This window comes from Rattus norvegicus, chromosome 1 (genome assembly GCF_021556685.1).
Source record: "Rattus norvegicus strain SHRSP/BbbUtx chromosome 1, alternate assembly SHRSP_T2T, whole genome shotgun sequence".
NCBI classification, from domain to species: Eukaryota; Metazoa; Chordata; class Mammalia; order Rodentia; family Muridae; genus Rattus; species Rattus norvegicus.
In genome coordinates this window covers 145759726-145775727 of record NC_141534.1, presented here as the reverse complement: position 1 = coordinate 145775727, position 16002 = coordinate 145759726, and the positions used below count along the sequence as shown (strand labels likewise).

At 47.6% G+C, this 16002-nt stretch overlaps 1 protein-coding gene across 1 annotated transcript in view; it reads right to left on the bottom strand.

Annotated features, from left to right (window-relative positions):
• Positions 1–16002, bottom strand: part of Abhd2 (abhydrolase domain containing 2, acylglycerol lipase) — an 80727-nt gene that overhangs the window by 11765 nt on the left and 52960 nt on the right. Inside the window, 1 exon segment of the mRNA NM_001106275.1 lies at positions 517–700. Within this exon segment, the coding sequence (NP_001099745.1) occupies positions 517–700 (184 nt within the window).

Here is a 16002-nt window from a genome sequence, read left to right as displayed (position 1 = left end):
GAAGTGTCTGCTCCCTAGGCCAGCTTCTCTGGAAGGATGGCAAGGCCTGAGAGAAGAATCCTTCAGCTGAGGACCTGCGGAGACTTCCAAGTAGCCTCCAACACTCTCTGAGACTCAGTGCTCCTGGACAGAAGGATCTAGGGGTCGCCAGGCCCAGGGGTCAGATACTGCTGTTTGCTGTGTTCCCCTGTTAACCCATAGTTCTGCCATCTTCTGGAAACTCAGACATAATCTAAGACTCGCTAGGGAAGCAGTGGCAGTTACAGTTGCTCTGGCGATCCAATCACAGATCTGATCCTATAATCCTATTATGAATCTCAGCCATAGCGGGCCTGCTAGGGTGACATGGGAGCAAATCCATTGAGTCTAAGAGTTGGAAACTTTTGCTCAGTCTGCAAGGTGCTCCCTGGACCTGGTCTAGCTCTATAAACGAGTACTGTCAACTGAAGTGTGTGTGTGTGTGTGTGTGTGTGTGTGTGTGTGTGTGTGTGTGTGTGTGTGTGACAGATGGCTCACCTCAGTGCACTGTACCCCTGGCAAACACTGACACAGCATAGGACCTTTTCCTGGTTGGCCTGCGTCTCCCCCAAGTATTTGCACACGATGTTACCACCCAGGCTGAAGCCCACGACGACCAGCTGAGTCTGGGGATATGTCTTCTTGATGTAGTTCACCATGGCTCCAAATTCCCACGTGCAGCCTGCGGGCAAAAGGAGAGATCACTCGACTATTTCCAATGCAACAAATAGTGAAGAAAATGCAAGCTGGATGTTGTTACCTGGGGGCCTCCTATGGCCTGGAAGGATGAGGCACGTGTGCATGTGTGTTGAGAAAAGGCAGGTAGGCAGATAGATAGTTTTTTTAGCTATGTTAGAAATGCTCTCTTGTGGTAGAGAAAACTGGGTGTTAATAGTGTTTGTGAGCAGATAGATGTATCAAATAAATTTATGATGCTCCTTTAAAGGCGGGTGATTTACTGGTTCAGATGCTCACGGGCATCCAAATAGATTTTCGGGGCGAGCATTAAGCAGCTATGTTCATACAGAGATATAAATACAAGCAAGAGTTAAGCCCTTGAGGATTGATTTGCTTCTTAGCTACAAATTGGGGTGCTATACCCATGTGTACAGTGATTCACGGTGTTAAGAACCCAGAGGATGTTATTTACCGGACCTCCTTGTCAACTCTGGGGACAGAAAGGAGATAAACCCCAAGTCCACAGGGACACCTGGGATGCTCTGCAGGGCTCAGCCTGTTCTTGGTGACATAGGGATAGGGTGGCAAGGGAGGACAACTCATTTTGAAACCCTCAGAGGGGCCTTGTGAATGGAGAGGGTGTTTACTGGTCTGCCTAGGGGGAAATGCTCTCAGCCACTGTCCCCTGGGAAGCTGTCAGAGCCAAGCTATGCCTCTGTAGCTTTGCCGAGAGAAAGATGCCGGTGGGTGTGCAGTGGTGGAGGAGTTAGCACATTCGTCTAAGAGTAAGCCCAGACACCAGGGAGCCAAATTAGGAGTAAAACCCAGCAGAGACACTGCTGGAGGCCAGCAGGCGCACACACCACACACACTAGCAGGGGAATGTGCGGGTTCACAGTGGGAATAGGAGCTGCTATTCTGCCATGGGCACGCCAGTCTGATACCCCTGGTCAGCCTATCAGTAGCAGCCGGAATTGGAGAGTCATGTCGGACACCACTTTTAGAGCCTAAAACAAGTCCCTTTTCTCTGTGCTGGTTTGATACGAACTGGAGTCACTTGGGAAGAGGGAACCTGAACTGAGATGATGGCTCCACCAGCCTGTGCTGTAGGCAAGTCTGAGGGGCTCGCTCTTTCTTTTCTTTTTTTAGATTTATTTTTATTTATATGAGAACATTGTCGATGTCTTCAGACACACCAGAAGAGGGCTTCGGATCCCATTACAGATGGTTGTGAGCCACCATGTGGTTGCTGGGAATTAAACTCAGGTCTTCTGGAAGAGCAGCCAGTGAGTTTAACCACTCAGCTTTCTCTCCTGCTCCCCTCCCCTTTTCTGATTAATGACCGATGTGTGAGGGTCCAGTCCACTCTGGGTGGTGCTACCCCTGGCAGTTGGCCTTGGGTTGCTTAAAAAGCAAGTTGAGTGAGGTATGAAGAGCAGAGCCCTTTGGCCTCTGCTTCAGTTCCTGCATCTAGGATCCTGTTTGAGTCCTTGGTTTGGTTTCTCTCAGTGATGAACTATGACCTGGCAGTTAAAAAGTGAAATAAACCCCTTCCTCCCCCAAGTAGCTTTTGGTCATGGTGTTTAGTCACAGCCACGGGAACCTAACGAAGACACATCTATTGTTTTCATCTCTTTCCCTGTAGAGGGGTTCTCACGTATCCTACCCTGTTGGCAGAATATCTGGGGGGTAGGACCTAAAGGGTTCAGATGCTCCACGAGGGTCCCCTGGATTGCTCATGTGTACCACGAGGCCTAAGAACTACTTTCCCTAAAGAAGAAGGATTGTGCCTGTGTATCATAGTTCACTCCTGTCGTCTTAGCATTTGGAGGCTGAAGCGGGTTTGTAGGCCAGCCAGGGAAATATAGTAAGACCTTGTCTGGAAACATAAATAAGGTGAAGCAGGCCTGGTGGTCCAGCTTTGTAACCCACTCCAGGTGCATGCATGAGTGTGTAGTACATTGAGGCAGGATTGTGTGGGACAGAAGGCAGCCTGATTTCCAGGCTAGCCTGGTTGTATAGCAAGACCTTGTCTCACACAACAAACAATAACAACAACAAAGTTACCTGCTCTCTTTCCAGAGTTCCTTCCCTTTCTACATGCAGTAGGCAATCTGCACAGATGGGGGCGCTGCTCAGCCTTTTAGAAGCATCTAAAGCAAACCATCTTTCTGCATTGCTTTAATGCAAGGTTTTCTCAGGGGCCACGTCAGGGTCAGAGTAGCCCGCCATTCCCTGCAGGTCCATCCAACGCCTAAAGAACAAACAGCTTCCCTCCCCTGTCTCCTTCCCACTTCCCTTCTTCCTAGCCCAGGAAGGTCTGGAATTCACTAGACAGCCCAAGTTAGCTGCCTCTAACTTGTGATAATCCTCCTGCCTCAGTCTCCCAACAGAGGCTATTACAGATATGAGCAACCACACCCAGCTTCGGAATCAAACTTTAAATATGCACAGTTGCTTTGTGCTAATGTTCCTTCGCAAAGAGGGAACTGAAAACGTGCTTGCAGGTCATTGTCACAGCAGAAAGTCGGGGTTGGGCTCCCTGGTGGAAGCACTTGCTTGCATGTGTGTGGCTCTAGGCCTCATTCTTCAGCACTGAAAAAAGGCACAAACATCAATCACTGTGGGGGGGGTGTGTGTGCTGGTGCAGCGGGGCACCGTGTGGTGCACTTCAAGGGAACTTGCTCCAAATGCTTGTCCTGGGCCTTGCCCCAAGCCTACCAACTCAGGGGCTCCCGAGGCAGGGGATACACAGACAGCCTCAGGGTCCTCACTTCAGAGGGCCTGGGCATGCCATGAGTCTACATTTCCAGTGTGATGATGTCAAGTGACAGTCACATTGTTGGTCTAGGGACTCACTTTGAAAATGACCATTTTAGTTGATAGGGAAGGTGGATGGAAGCCTCCATTCTGTTTCTTTTGTTTTTAAAAGGCTAGTGGAAAAGATGGCCAGTACTACTCATAGGTAAGAACATTTGAATTAAAATAACTAGCATTGTTTTTTGTTTGTTTGTTTGTATCAGGAAGGACCATCAAGTTTGCCAATCTCCAGAACTAGGGAAGTCGCAGACAAAAGGCTTGCAGGCATGTTCCCTATGAATGAGTGCAAGACAGCGCAGAGTGGAACAGAGACCTTGGACTGCATTGTGGTGGCATTATTAATGCTATTTAAAAGTACAAGCCTGGGGCTGACGAGATTGCTCAGTGGTTAATGCACTTGCTGCTCTTGTAGAGGACCCAGGTTCAGTTCCCAGCACTCAAATGGCATCTCACAACCATCTATAAATCCATTGCCAGGGGGATCGTTTGTCCTCTGTGGGCACCAGGCCTGCACGAGGTGCACAGACATGCATGCAGACAGAACATCCAAGCACACTATAGAGATCTGAATAAGAAATGTTCCCCATAGTCTTGTTTATTTGAACATATAAGCACCCCCCCCCCATTGGTGGCACTCTTTGCTGATGATGTTTAGGGCGTGTGGTCTTGTTGGAAGACACATGTCACTGAAAGTAGGCTTTGAACGTTTAAAGGCTCATGTTTCAGGCTTCCAGTTCAGGATGTGAGCTTTCAACATCCTGCTCTAGCTGCTGTGACTGCCTGCTACCAATGTCCCACCATTATGGATGCTAACTCTGTAGAACATACGCCTAAATAAACTCTGCTGTGAGTTGCCTTGGCCATAGCATTTTATCACGGCAACAGAGAAGTAAATACACACATAATTTATTTTTCCTAGTACAGTCCTTAGGGCAGACGGCACACATCTGAAGTTGTAGGACGGAGGTGGATGTAGGAGGAGGAGGAGGAGTTCAGAGCTATCACTGGCCACATAGCATGTTCCAGGCTATCTCAGACCATAGCTTGAGAACCTTGTCTCAAAGAAGAACAAAATAAAAAAATACAGTGTTTTGGCCTAGCAATTCCATTTCTGGGAACCTTATGCTGAAGATACAATCATCTATGCGTGCAAAGATATATGTACACGGATGTTCTTGGCAACTGCTGTGTGTAGCAGTGAAGACCCTGGGACGCCCCCCACTCCACCCCATTTCTATCAGCAGGCCATCTTTCAGAGGTACCAAAACATGGGCAGCTGCAGGAAAGTGTGCCTGCCACCTCATGTGCACACTTATGTTCAAAAGGGGAATATAAGTGCGCACATATCTAATGGAGCATTTGTACAAAACTGTGGCAGATACCAAGGGGAGAGTCGTGGGTTTCATATTTAATAATAATAATAAAATCTAGCTAGTTTAGAAATAGAGCCAAATGAAGATCCCCAGGACCAGTTTCGACCATGCTAAAGAGACCCCACACATCAGTAATGCCAGGACAGCAGTTTATGCTGGGGACATTATTTCCATGAGGAATGGTTCCATTTATTTAAACTGTTAACAAACCCCCTTACTTCTCAACCATTCCTTTGGATTTCTGCCTGATATCATCCTTGGCTAATTACTCATATCCCTATGCTGTGTTCTAATGTTGAGTGAGCGATTAGATTATAAACTCCAGAAAGATGTCCTTGATCTCGCTCCCCGCTGCATCTGTGAACCAGATGTTCAATTGCATGGCCTGAGCGAAGAGATGAGGAGGGAGACATGCTCTGCTGCAGGCTTTCTGTCTGGATCACACGGATAAAGAAACAGAACTGTCTACTGAAGCGATGTGTGCTCCCCTCCAGTGAATGAGTGGGGTGCCGGCCTTTGGGACTTGTGTCTGCAACCCAAGTCTTTGGCCATGTATCACAAACCTACAGAGGCCTTAGTACTGCAGGGCAGTACTGATTGGCTATTAAAGACCTCCTGTCTCCCGTCTGATCCCGCTTGTAGTACTTGGATTTGAACCTAATTATTTGAGACCTGGAGCAGTCACGAAATTTGGGTTTGCTACACAACCGAGGAGCAATTACAGCTAATGGTGTAGGCTCTTTGGGAACCTTCATTTCATTAAATCAAAATACATCTGATCTTCATAAAGGGCCAGCTCCGTCCAGTGCTGGAAACGCTGTTGGTTGTCTATGCAGAGCAGCCACCTAGATCAGGCAAGGGAAGGGTAGTCATGGTGCGTCTGCCTCGTGCCAGGACTGGTCTCCTGGTGGTGCTGGGAACTCCTGACCTCCACCCGAAGCCAGATACTAATGCTCTTAGGCCCACCCTGGCTTCTTGGGCTAAGCACAACAGTAATCTGTATGTCCAGAGTGGGGGATTTTAATGGGGTTCTATGTATTTGATCCTTCTGGGATTAGCACCAATAATAAGATTAGACATCCAATCTCACTGTAGCTTTCAAGGGCGAGATGAAATATAAGCCAGCAGCCAGGCTTTAGAGAGATGAATCACACAAGAAAGCAGGACAGTATTGAGAAGAGAATGGGAAAGAGCTGTTCCCTTTTCTTCAAGTCTCGTTCTCTACAGAAAGACAACGTAAAGACTTTCTGAAAGCTACTATTTCTAAAGCTACTCCTGGGCCAGGGCCATAACTCGGTCGGTAGAATGCTAGCCTAGCATGCAGGAAGCTCTGGGTTCAATCACAGCACCACACAAATCGGGTAAGGTGGTACACAACTCTAATTCTAGCACTTGGGAGGTGGGGGCAGAAGGGTCAGAAGTTCAAGGTTTTCCTTGGCAATGAAGTGTGTTCAAGGCCAGCCTGGACTACATGAGACTCTCTCAAAAAACCAATCAGAAACCAAAAGCCATATCCTTAAGTGACATGGACATGACTAAGCATGCTAAAATATACGAACTCAGAGACATGGTGCTCCTGTGCGTGGAGCAGTTGAGTCATGTCTGTGTGCTCTGTGCCAGGCATGGACCTGACATTTGGTGGGTACACCTCAGGATGTGACATGAGTAAGAGCAAAGTTTGAATCATGCGCAGTGAAAGCACACACACTGGTCAGCACCACTGGGCTGCGGGCCGGAAATAAGCACTTGAGTGTCTGTCCCACTGGGTTTAACAACATGGCTCGCTGCCAGCCGGTGGTTGGGGCGCAGCAGCCCCTGTCATTTTCAGAGTAAAGGTACTTGACTCATTCCTTACAGCCAAGTGGAAGCCACCCAAGATGAGTCACCAAGGAAGAAAATAGCTGCAGAAATGAAGATAGCTTGCCTTGTCCTTATCTCAGAAAGAAAATGAATACTGCAAGCTTTGTCGGTCTAGGTACCAAAGGCTTCTTACAGCTGCAGGCTCACACACCTTGCCAGCAGCTCACAGTGCTTTGCTGCCAGTCCTGAAGCTGGGCCCTGCACCTCAGAAAATGTCCTCTAATGTCCCCTTCTCTTGTCTGTCCTTCTTCACAGTGTCCGCTGCTTGACTTTTAAGCAGAGGCAAGACAATTCACATTGTTATTCTGGAATCAACGCCATCCCTAACTGGGCCTATGTCATCAAAAATGGCAGCTATGACAAGTTTACAGAAGCATCTAGGTTGATGATCTGATCAATTATTATGGGATGGACTGAACAATGGAAACAAAATTTATTGTCTGGGACAAGGGTATAGTTCAGAGGCAGGACATTTACATAGTATGTGCAAAGCCCAGAGTTTGAGTCCCAGTACTATAAAAAGAAAATGAAAAGGGCTGGATAGCTCAGTAGCTAAAGAATGTGTTGCTCTTCCAGAGGTCCCTGGTTCAATTCCCAGCAACCACATGGTGGTTCACAGCCATCCAGTTCCAGGGGATCCAATGTCCTTTTCTGAGCCTCACAGGCACTAAGCACACGTGGCATACAAACATAGATGCAGCGAACACTCACACACATTCTCCTCGGATGTCACGAGACAAGTGGCCCCACTCTCAGAGTCCTGAAGCATCTGTTCAGATATGGATATCAGTAAGAGCTCCCTTAACTTTCCAAAGCATCTCAGTTAGGTCCCTAAGTTATACATGGTTACTCTGGGGACAGGGGCCTTTCTCATTTCCAAGACTGGCACCGCCCTTTAGGGTTTCTGGTTCTACCTCTAAGGCATCAAACTACATTAAGAACAAACAAGCAACCAAATGCATAATCCCATGTTAGACTCAACAGGACACTGAAGTGCTTCTTTTCCAAGGCAGAGAATGGCAGTGTAAGGCTGCCACCTCAGGCACCTTCCCTCAGGACAACACTACAAGGCCCAACATTTAGAAAACAAGGGAAAGCCGCTCTGCTATTTAAACTGACAGGGAAGAAGGCCATGTGAATCGGTAGAGGTTGAGCCCATCTTCCATGTCAAAGCACCCAGTGCGGTGTTTCAGGGGAAGAAGGGCGCAATGTTCTTTGGAGACTCATAGTCCCATGGAATCCAGTCACCCTATGAGGGCCAAAGCCAGGTTACTTTTGTTACCTTTGTGTGATTTAGAAGAGACTTAAAAAATATCCTGTATTGTTTCTGTCTTTGACTCAAGATCACTGGCTCTTGACTTTCTGGCCATAAAGTTTCTAAACATGAGGATAAAATACGGGGACCAGAAGGACCTCCAGCTCGGAGGACACTCCCCAGCTCAGCTCACCCCTGGGTTATGGGCTTGATCCAATCATAATCTGCTTTGAACATCAAAAACTGGGGTCTAATGTCAGCCAGAGGCAGCCAGAGGGAACACAGCGCTTCCTGATTTACTGGCCTTATAATATCACAGGCGGAAACATCATATTCCAAACATGGTCTCCATTAGAAAATCAATTGTGTCAAGAAAGACTTGGCCAACTTGTCTACCCCTGCAGCGTTGCAGTGTTAGATGAGGCTCTTTATGCTAACAATATATTAAAAACATCACGGAACTTCTACCGTCTTCTCTTTCTCCTCAGTGTCACTGACTGCTTACACACGGCAGGGTGGAGGCCCAGCCTGTTCCAGTGTAGTGTCCTTCTCAAGGAGACACTTGGTGGCTGAAGAGATGACTCGGGGGTTGAGGGTGCTTAGCCCTTTTGCAGCAGACCTGGGTTTGGTTCCGAGCAACCACATGATGGCTCTCATCTGCATGTAACTAACTCCAGACCAGATCTGGTCTTCAAGGGCTCCAGCACGAATGCGGTACACACAAACTCTCTCTGTCTTTGTCTCTCCCTGCCTCACTTTTTGCATGCTTGCACACATGCGTGCATGCACACACAAATCATAAATTAAGTCTTGAAAAAAGAAGGCATTGGCACCTTCAACCCTTGCAGGTAGCACTAGTTACCCGAACAGGTTCATGTTTTACTTTTGGTCTGATCAGCTAACGTCATTCATTTTAATTTATCATGAGAGATACTTAATATTTCATAGCTAAAAAAAATCTACAAAACACTAAGAACCTTGTAGTGGTGCTAGTGCATGCCTTTAATCCCAGCACTCGGGAGGCAGAGGCAGGTGGACCTCTGAGTTCAGACCAGCCAAGTCTACAGTGTGAATTCCAGGCCATCCTGGTCTACAGAGTGAACTCCAGGACAGCCAGGACTCTGTTTCTAAAAACAAGCAAACAAATACTCCTACATGGCAACCTAAAAGCAAATTGCAAATACTCATCACGAGCCTCGAGGCTGGACAGAGAGGGAGACGGAGGCACTGTCCCCAGTGGGAGGACCTAAGGCCACACCACAAGTAAAGGTCACATGGCCTGCTGGGGGGATGGAGTGCAACAGGTTCAGACAGTCTGAAGATTAGCTAAGAAAGCTGCCGGTGGGAACTTGATGTCTCTCCATGATTAGATTATGGTTAAATGTTGACATTAGAGGATGGGCTGAGGACTTGTGGGAATTCTCTGTAACGGTTCTGCTATTTCTCCGTGAACCTGCAGCACTTCCAGAGACAGAAGTTTATAAGGGAACATCTTTTTCTTTCTTTTATAATAACTATGGAGTCAGGTCTGCTGGCCCTGGCCTATGAGCCCAGTTATTGAGGAGGGTAAGACAGAGGGACGACAGGCTGGAGGTCTGCTTGTTGCTACAAAATTTGTTTAAGGCCAGCCTGGGCAACTTGGTGAGACCCTGACTCAGAATACAGAAAACCAAAGAGAAAGTTGGGGATATAGCTCAGTGGTAGGCCATTTGCCAGGCAGGTACAAGAGCCCAAGTTCAACCCACAGTACTGCCTCTCACCCACATTAAAAACCTATGGTGTTCATTGAAATTAAGTAGAACTTTTTGACCCTGTTAGCTGGGGAATTGAACTCAGAACCTCTATGCATGCTAAGCAAATGCCCTACCACTGAGCCATACACCCAGCCTAGCAGCTAGGAGCACTTTTCTCCAAGAAGACCCAGTTAGGTTCCCAGCAGCTACATGGTGACTCACAGCAATCTAGTAACCCCAGTTCTAAGGGATCCTTCTGGCCTCTGTATATTAAAAGGTGTATTGAATATAGCATGTAGTGCAATAAAATATTATGCCTGTACTCATCTTAGAAATTGATTACAGGACTGGGGATGGCGCTCGGTGGTAGAAAAGTTAGTAAATGTAGATAAGACCCTGGGTTTGGGCACACAGACACACACATAGACAAACACAGACACACACAGAGACACACAAACACAGACACACACAGATACATATGCACGCACGCGTGCACGCACAGACACACAGACACAGATACACACAGACACAAACACACACAGACACAGACACACACAGACACAGACACACACAGACACACACACAGACACACACACACACGCACGCACGCACACACACAGAGACACACAGACACACACACAGAGACACAGACACACACACACACAAACACACACAGACACACACAGACACACAGACACAGAGACACACACAGAGACACACACACACACAGACACACAGACACACACACACACACACACACACACACACACACACACACAGAAGGAGAGAGGGAGAGGGGGCTGAATACTGAAGTCATAGTAGCTTTGAACTGGCTAGGTTAGTCCTGACCCACACAGACATGACTAGGTTAGTCCTGCAGGTCATGCATCTGCAGAACCAGCCCTATAAAAGAAGTGGCCTCTATGCTCTACACACGATATTACTGTTGTGTTGTATCCAGTACTGCAATATTACTGATATTCAGTCTTCTCAGCTCTCTTCACAACATATGTAAACCCCATCTGTAGCCTCTGAGATGCCCAGGCTCTTGCCCTGTGCGACTGTTCCTTAGCTGTCCCTTAGCAGATGTAAGTCATGCAGCAGAGGCAGGAGATTAAGAAACACTATCTACACCTAATGAAAACTAAGACCTGGCCCCTGTACCTAAGAAGCTTGCCAATAGTGAACACTGTCTTTTGGCTAAATCTGGCAAGTAAACTTAGATGGACTGTGGCTACGTGTTCCTTGGTCTGCCCAAAGGAGCGAGCTGTTCTTTATAGGGTCCTGGAACAGGGACTCTTGGCTGTGTTCTACTCCACATACTGGAGGGTAGTGGACAAATAAAAGACAGACTCCAAGAACACCAGGCCCTCTTGTGTGCCTCTGAGAAGCTCTTGAATGTCCTTTGGTCTCCAGTCTAAAATGCATCTGACCGAAAGCCATTTCTGCTTAGTGGATGCTCATGCATGGAGAGGTGCAGTAGCCTGCTGCTCAGGGGCGGGGACTCCAGCAGAAGGCTAGGTTGCCTAGGTTTGAAACCTAGGTTGCCATTTACAGCTAGTCATTCACCCTTGTGTGGGCCTCAGTTTCCCTAGCTGTCAGTTGAAGAGGACAATCGACTTAACTCGGTATATAAAGAACTCAGGACAGTTCCCAGCACATGGTACATGCCAGGAAATCTACAGTTGCTAATAAAAATGTCCACCACCACTAAGGTGAGAGATACTTTTAAATGTTCAAACACCTTTGTTTCTCCGTACTCTACTATTCTAATGATTAAGGGTAATAGACCGGAAGTGGTATGAAGTTGGGATTAAGAAGTGTACGCTGGATCTGCTCCTCTGGCCACATGACGCATGGCAAGGTGCTTAACCTCCCTAAGCCTGTGAAGTCGGGACTCTAATTAATAGCTATCTCAGAGGCAGTGAGAATCAAATGAAGAAATGCACAGAATTCTGCACCGTCTGCCCCTCATTAGCACGAGATCAATGGGAGCTGTCATGCTCGGCTTTCCTTAATGAATTGTCTTTCCCAGGCAGGCAGCACCAAAGAGCCTAAGAGTGTGTAGTCAGCCACCTAGGAAATTCTTCTGTTAATGAAGAGGGGCAAGTGCTTCTGCAGTTTGAACCTCTGAGTTCCAAACTGAAAAACAGGGAAAGGTCTTTTGTTATTTGGCTCGGGTATGGCAGAGTGGGTGGCTCCTGTCAATGTCCTCTTCCATTTTCTCCTCAGTCTTCAGAAAGACAAATGAGTTTTTTCACAGTGAGGGGAAAGCCTGGCCTCAGGTCTAGAGAGGTGAGCTTTTCACCAGGGAGAATTCACACAGCTACCAGGCACATTTGCTCCAGGTTATTCTCACCTGCGTATTCTCACCTGCGTATTCTCACCTGCGTATTCTCACCTGCGTATTCTCACCTGCACATTCTCACCTGCGTATTCTCACCTGCGTATTCTCACCTGCGTATTCTCACCTGCGTATTCTCACCTGCGTATTCTCACCTGCACATTCTCACCTGCGTATTCTCACCTGCGTATTCTCACCTGCACATTCTCACCTGCAGTGCCGCTTCACACCCACACACCATCTTTCCCATCTACCAGCAGAGTCCTGAGCCAGCCCTTCCTGTCTCAGGGAGAGCACTTCCTAAGGCCAAGCAGGACTCTGGGCACTGGAAGTCACAGAAGAGGTTACAAAGACTGGCTGTAGTGGAGCAGACTTTTGGGACAGAGAGACAAGAGATAAACACTGATAAATCCATCATCTTGAAAATTATGAAAAACAGCTGGGCAGTGGTGGTGCGCACTTTTAATCCCGGCACTCGGGAGGCAGAGGCAGGTGGATCTCTGAGTCTGAGGACAGCCTGGTCTACAGGGAAGTTCCAGGGCAGCCAGAGGTATGCAGAGAAACCCCGTCTAGAAAAACCAAATATATATATATACATGATATATATATATATTATATATATTCATGGAGGACATTTAGGGGTGCTGGATAATAGACTGTGTGGTGTGGATGGGGGTCATGTTACTTGCATGTAGAGGAGTCAGTGGAGGGTTCTCATAGAAAGCTGACATCTTGGGAGACTCTGATGACAGGAGGAGCAGCTAAGTGAGGCATGAAAGGGATTCCCAGAGAACTTGGGCATCCTGGAGATGCACAGGACAGAGTCCCTCTGGCTCTCAGAGACTGCTGGGGTCCACGCCTGGTGCTAACATATACTCATGGTGGCTCCAGGAAGTCTAATTCACGAGCTTGTGGCATATCCTGGGGACCCAGAGAGCTTCCCACCTGGAATATCACATCGCTCACACAAGACAACAGCTCATTAGGAATTTGGTAAAAGTGAGGGAAGGTGATTTAAGAGATATGTGAAACACGCCAGCTAATTGCAATAGTATGGACTTGATGTGGGTTCTGAACTGACCAACCTGTAAAGGGGGAAAGGACAGAAGACAGCTGTGAGGCGTGAACTGCTGTGTTAACACGAGCAGGGCATTTTAATTGAGATGATACACTGTGCTCATATTGCAGCTATGTGAATATTTGGTTTTCCTCAGATTCACATATTGAAGCTCTAACATCCAGTACTTGAGCGTACAGGTGTATTCAAAGGTGCAACTATGTTAAGGTGGAGTGGTTCAGGCAGGCCCTAATACAACACAGCTCATCAGGATGTAGCCAACAGAAGCACAGGAAAAAGACCATGAAGACACCCAGCAAGATGGCAGCCATCTACAAGCCATGCAGAGAGACAGTTGTATCTAGACTCATGGTTCCATAGTTTTGGGAAATTAAGTTTCTGCTGGATAAGCCCTAGATGAGGCATTGCTGTTGGCCCAAGCAAGTTAAAACAGTTTACAGAGTGTATCTCGGCACAACACACTGAAATAGTCACAGAAATGACCGGCTGGTTGGGGCTTGCTTTGAAATAACCTTTGAGAGAAGATGAGGGAAGGGGTGGACTACCTGGAAGGAACAGAACCGGTTAAGACTGGTATAAGCTGCATGAGTTAGAAGCAGATGCTGGTATACTGGGTTTTCTCCTAGGTTCATTCTACTATTCTTTTCTCTCCCTGACATTTTCTACAATAAAACGCAAAACAAGATCTAAGAACACAACACAACACAACACAACACAACACAACACAACACAGTAACAATGACAACAGACTGAGGAGGCAAAAGGAAATGAGACTTAGGTTTGTGGCTCTGAAAACCCTGGCCATAGCACAGGCTCCCAAGGTTCTGGCCCCCAAGCCCTGGAGTCTTCAAAAATTTCCCAGGGGAATTCTCCCGAGGAATCAGTTGCTAATGACCATTGACCTCTACAGGGAACTAGATGTTCTCTATAAAGACTTAGAAAGCACCATTCCTGGAAAAGTATAAACTGTCAATACAAAGCCTTCTACGTTAATTTATAAATTACAATCCAATTAAAAGTTGTGATAAGCTGTGCTAAGAGAGAGCTGGCAGTACCCACTCTTCTGGAGTTAAGCTGGGTAGCACACTGTACTTTGGCCATAAATTATGGCCCGGAGTGATCTCTATCATTTCTGGGTAGTAGCTTCTAGAACCAGGCTCTCTCTACCCACTGTGAGCGAGACTGGCCGTGTTCCAGCTGATGGCTGCTCTTCAAGCCTTGGCCTTTTCATGGAGACAGTAAGTAAGGACGGAGCCCCAGGGCCCCAGGCTATGCTGTGAACATGAGGATCGAGCAGAAATACATCCCTGCCTTTGAACTGCTGGGCTTTGGGGACATGCACCAGCTGGTCTGTCTTGTCTCATACAGAAATTCAACACAGAATTTAACCAAGTGATTCTCGAGTCCAGCTGAGAGACAGCAAAGGGTGGATGAGAAACGCAAACACACACCCTGAGGGGCCGGCAAGCCTGGGTTAGCGACGCCAGGTACCAGGCTATGTCAAGGGCAACAGTGACTGAACATAAACGGCAGATGGCTGATGATAGATATGAAACCCCACAGACAGTATTTGGGCAGAGCCATGAGAGGTAGCTAATGAATGGAGGAATTTAACGTGTGATTAACCGTTAGGCTGCCTCAGTTTACCTGCTGAGAGTAACAAGCCTAGGCTTTGCTCTAACGTATCAGCCCACTTTTATTAAAAGAGTGCTCCTTGCTCACCAGTCCAGGGAGTCACTCGTTAAAAATCAATTAATTTTAGCTAAAACAGCAGCCGAGAAAGGCTCTCTCTCTAGCATCTTGCAAGTTACCACTGATGTGTTAGACTCCAGTAAGCTCTCTGAATTCTAGACTTTTATAGCTTTTGAAAGTCAGGTTTGTTTGACTTCATCCTCCTAACATGCACAGAAGCTGCTAACCAATGCGCCGGCGCAGAGCAGAACAACAGCGTGGTCACAGACGCCGTCCGTGTCCCTCTAGCCCACCTGTCCTTCTGGAAAATGACTGCAGTCTAACAAGTCCGCTGCTGCAGAAGAACCTGGAACTGAGACTCAGCATGGCCACCGTGCCAGCTGCCGGTGGGCTGGAGTGTCCAGAAACCCAGAGTCCTTCTCCTGCCTGGCTCTGCTCTGAGAGTGCAGTCCACCCGGAGCCTCCACTCCACCTTCCTACCCTGCTCCCCAGTCTGTAATGCCTTCTGTCTCCCCTGTCTGCTGCCCAGGACCCTCGTGGGATGAGGTGCCTGGTTCTTAGAGACTCAGAAGCTCCAACCAGCCGTGCGATGACTCTGAAGGTTGGAACAGCGGGATCTGGGCTCCTGTCTCAGCTCTTCTGCTTACTGGCTGATACCCGTGAAGACACGGCTCCTCCCTGAGCTTCAGTTTCTTCATCTGAAGTTTGTCTGAAGGTTTGCTGTGCTTGAGGCTAGCTCATATCCTAGGTGTAGGTGACATCACTAGTGGGAGTGGCAGGGGCTTCAACTCTTCTTGACAGTGTCTCAACCTCTATATAGTCAAGGATGATCTTGCACGTCTGATCCACCCGCCTTTATCTCTAGATAGTCATGTACGGCCATACTGGTTTATGCACAGTTGAGGGTTGAGCCCAGTATTTTGGGCCTGCGAGGTAAACACTGTCCTAAGTGAGCTGTGCTCCCAGGCCCCTCGCTGGCATTTCTAATTTGTGTGGTGTACTTGCTATTAGATGGAGCTTCTAAAGCCTCTGCTGGGCCTTGCAGCCAAGGCATATGTCATTATCTTCTACGTGTCCAGATGGCTTTCTGTCTAATCCAGGACCTTAGAGTCCCTTCCTTTTGTTTTCATCTGTGTTCAATGTTGTCTGGT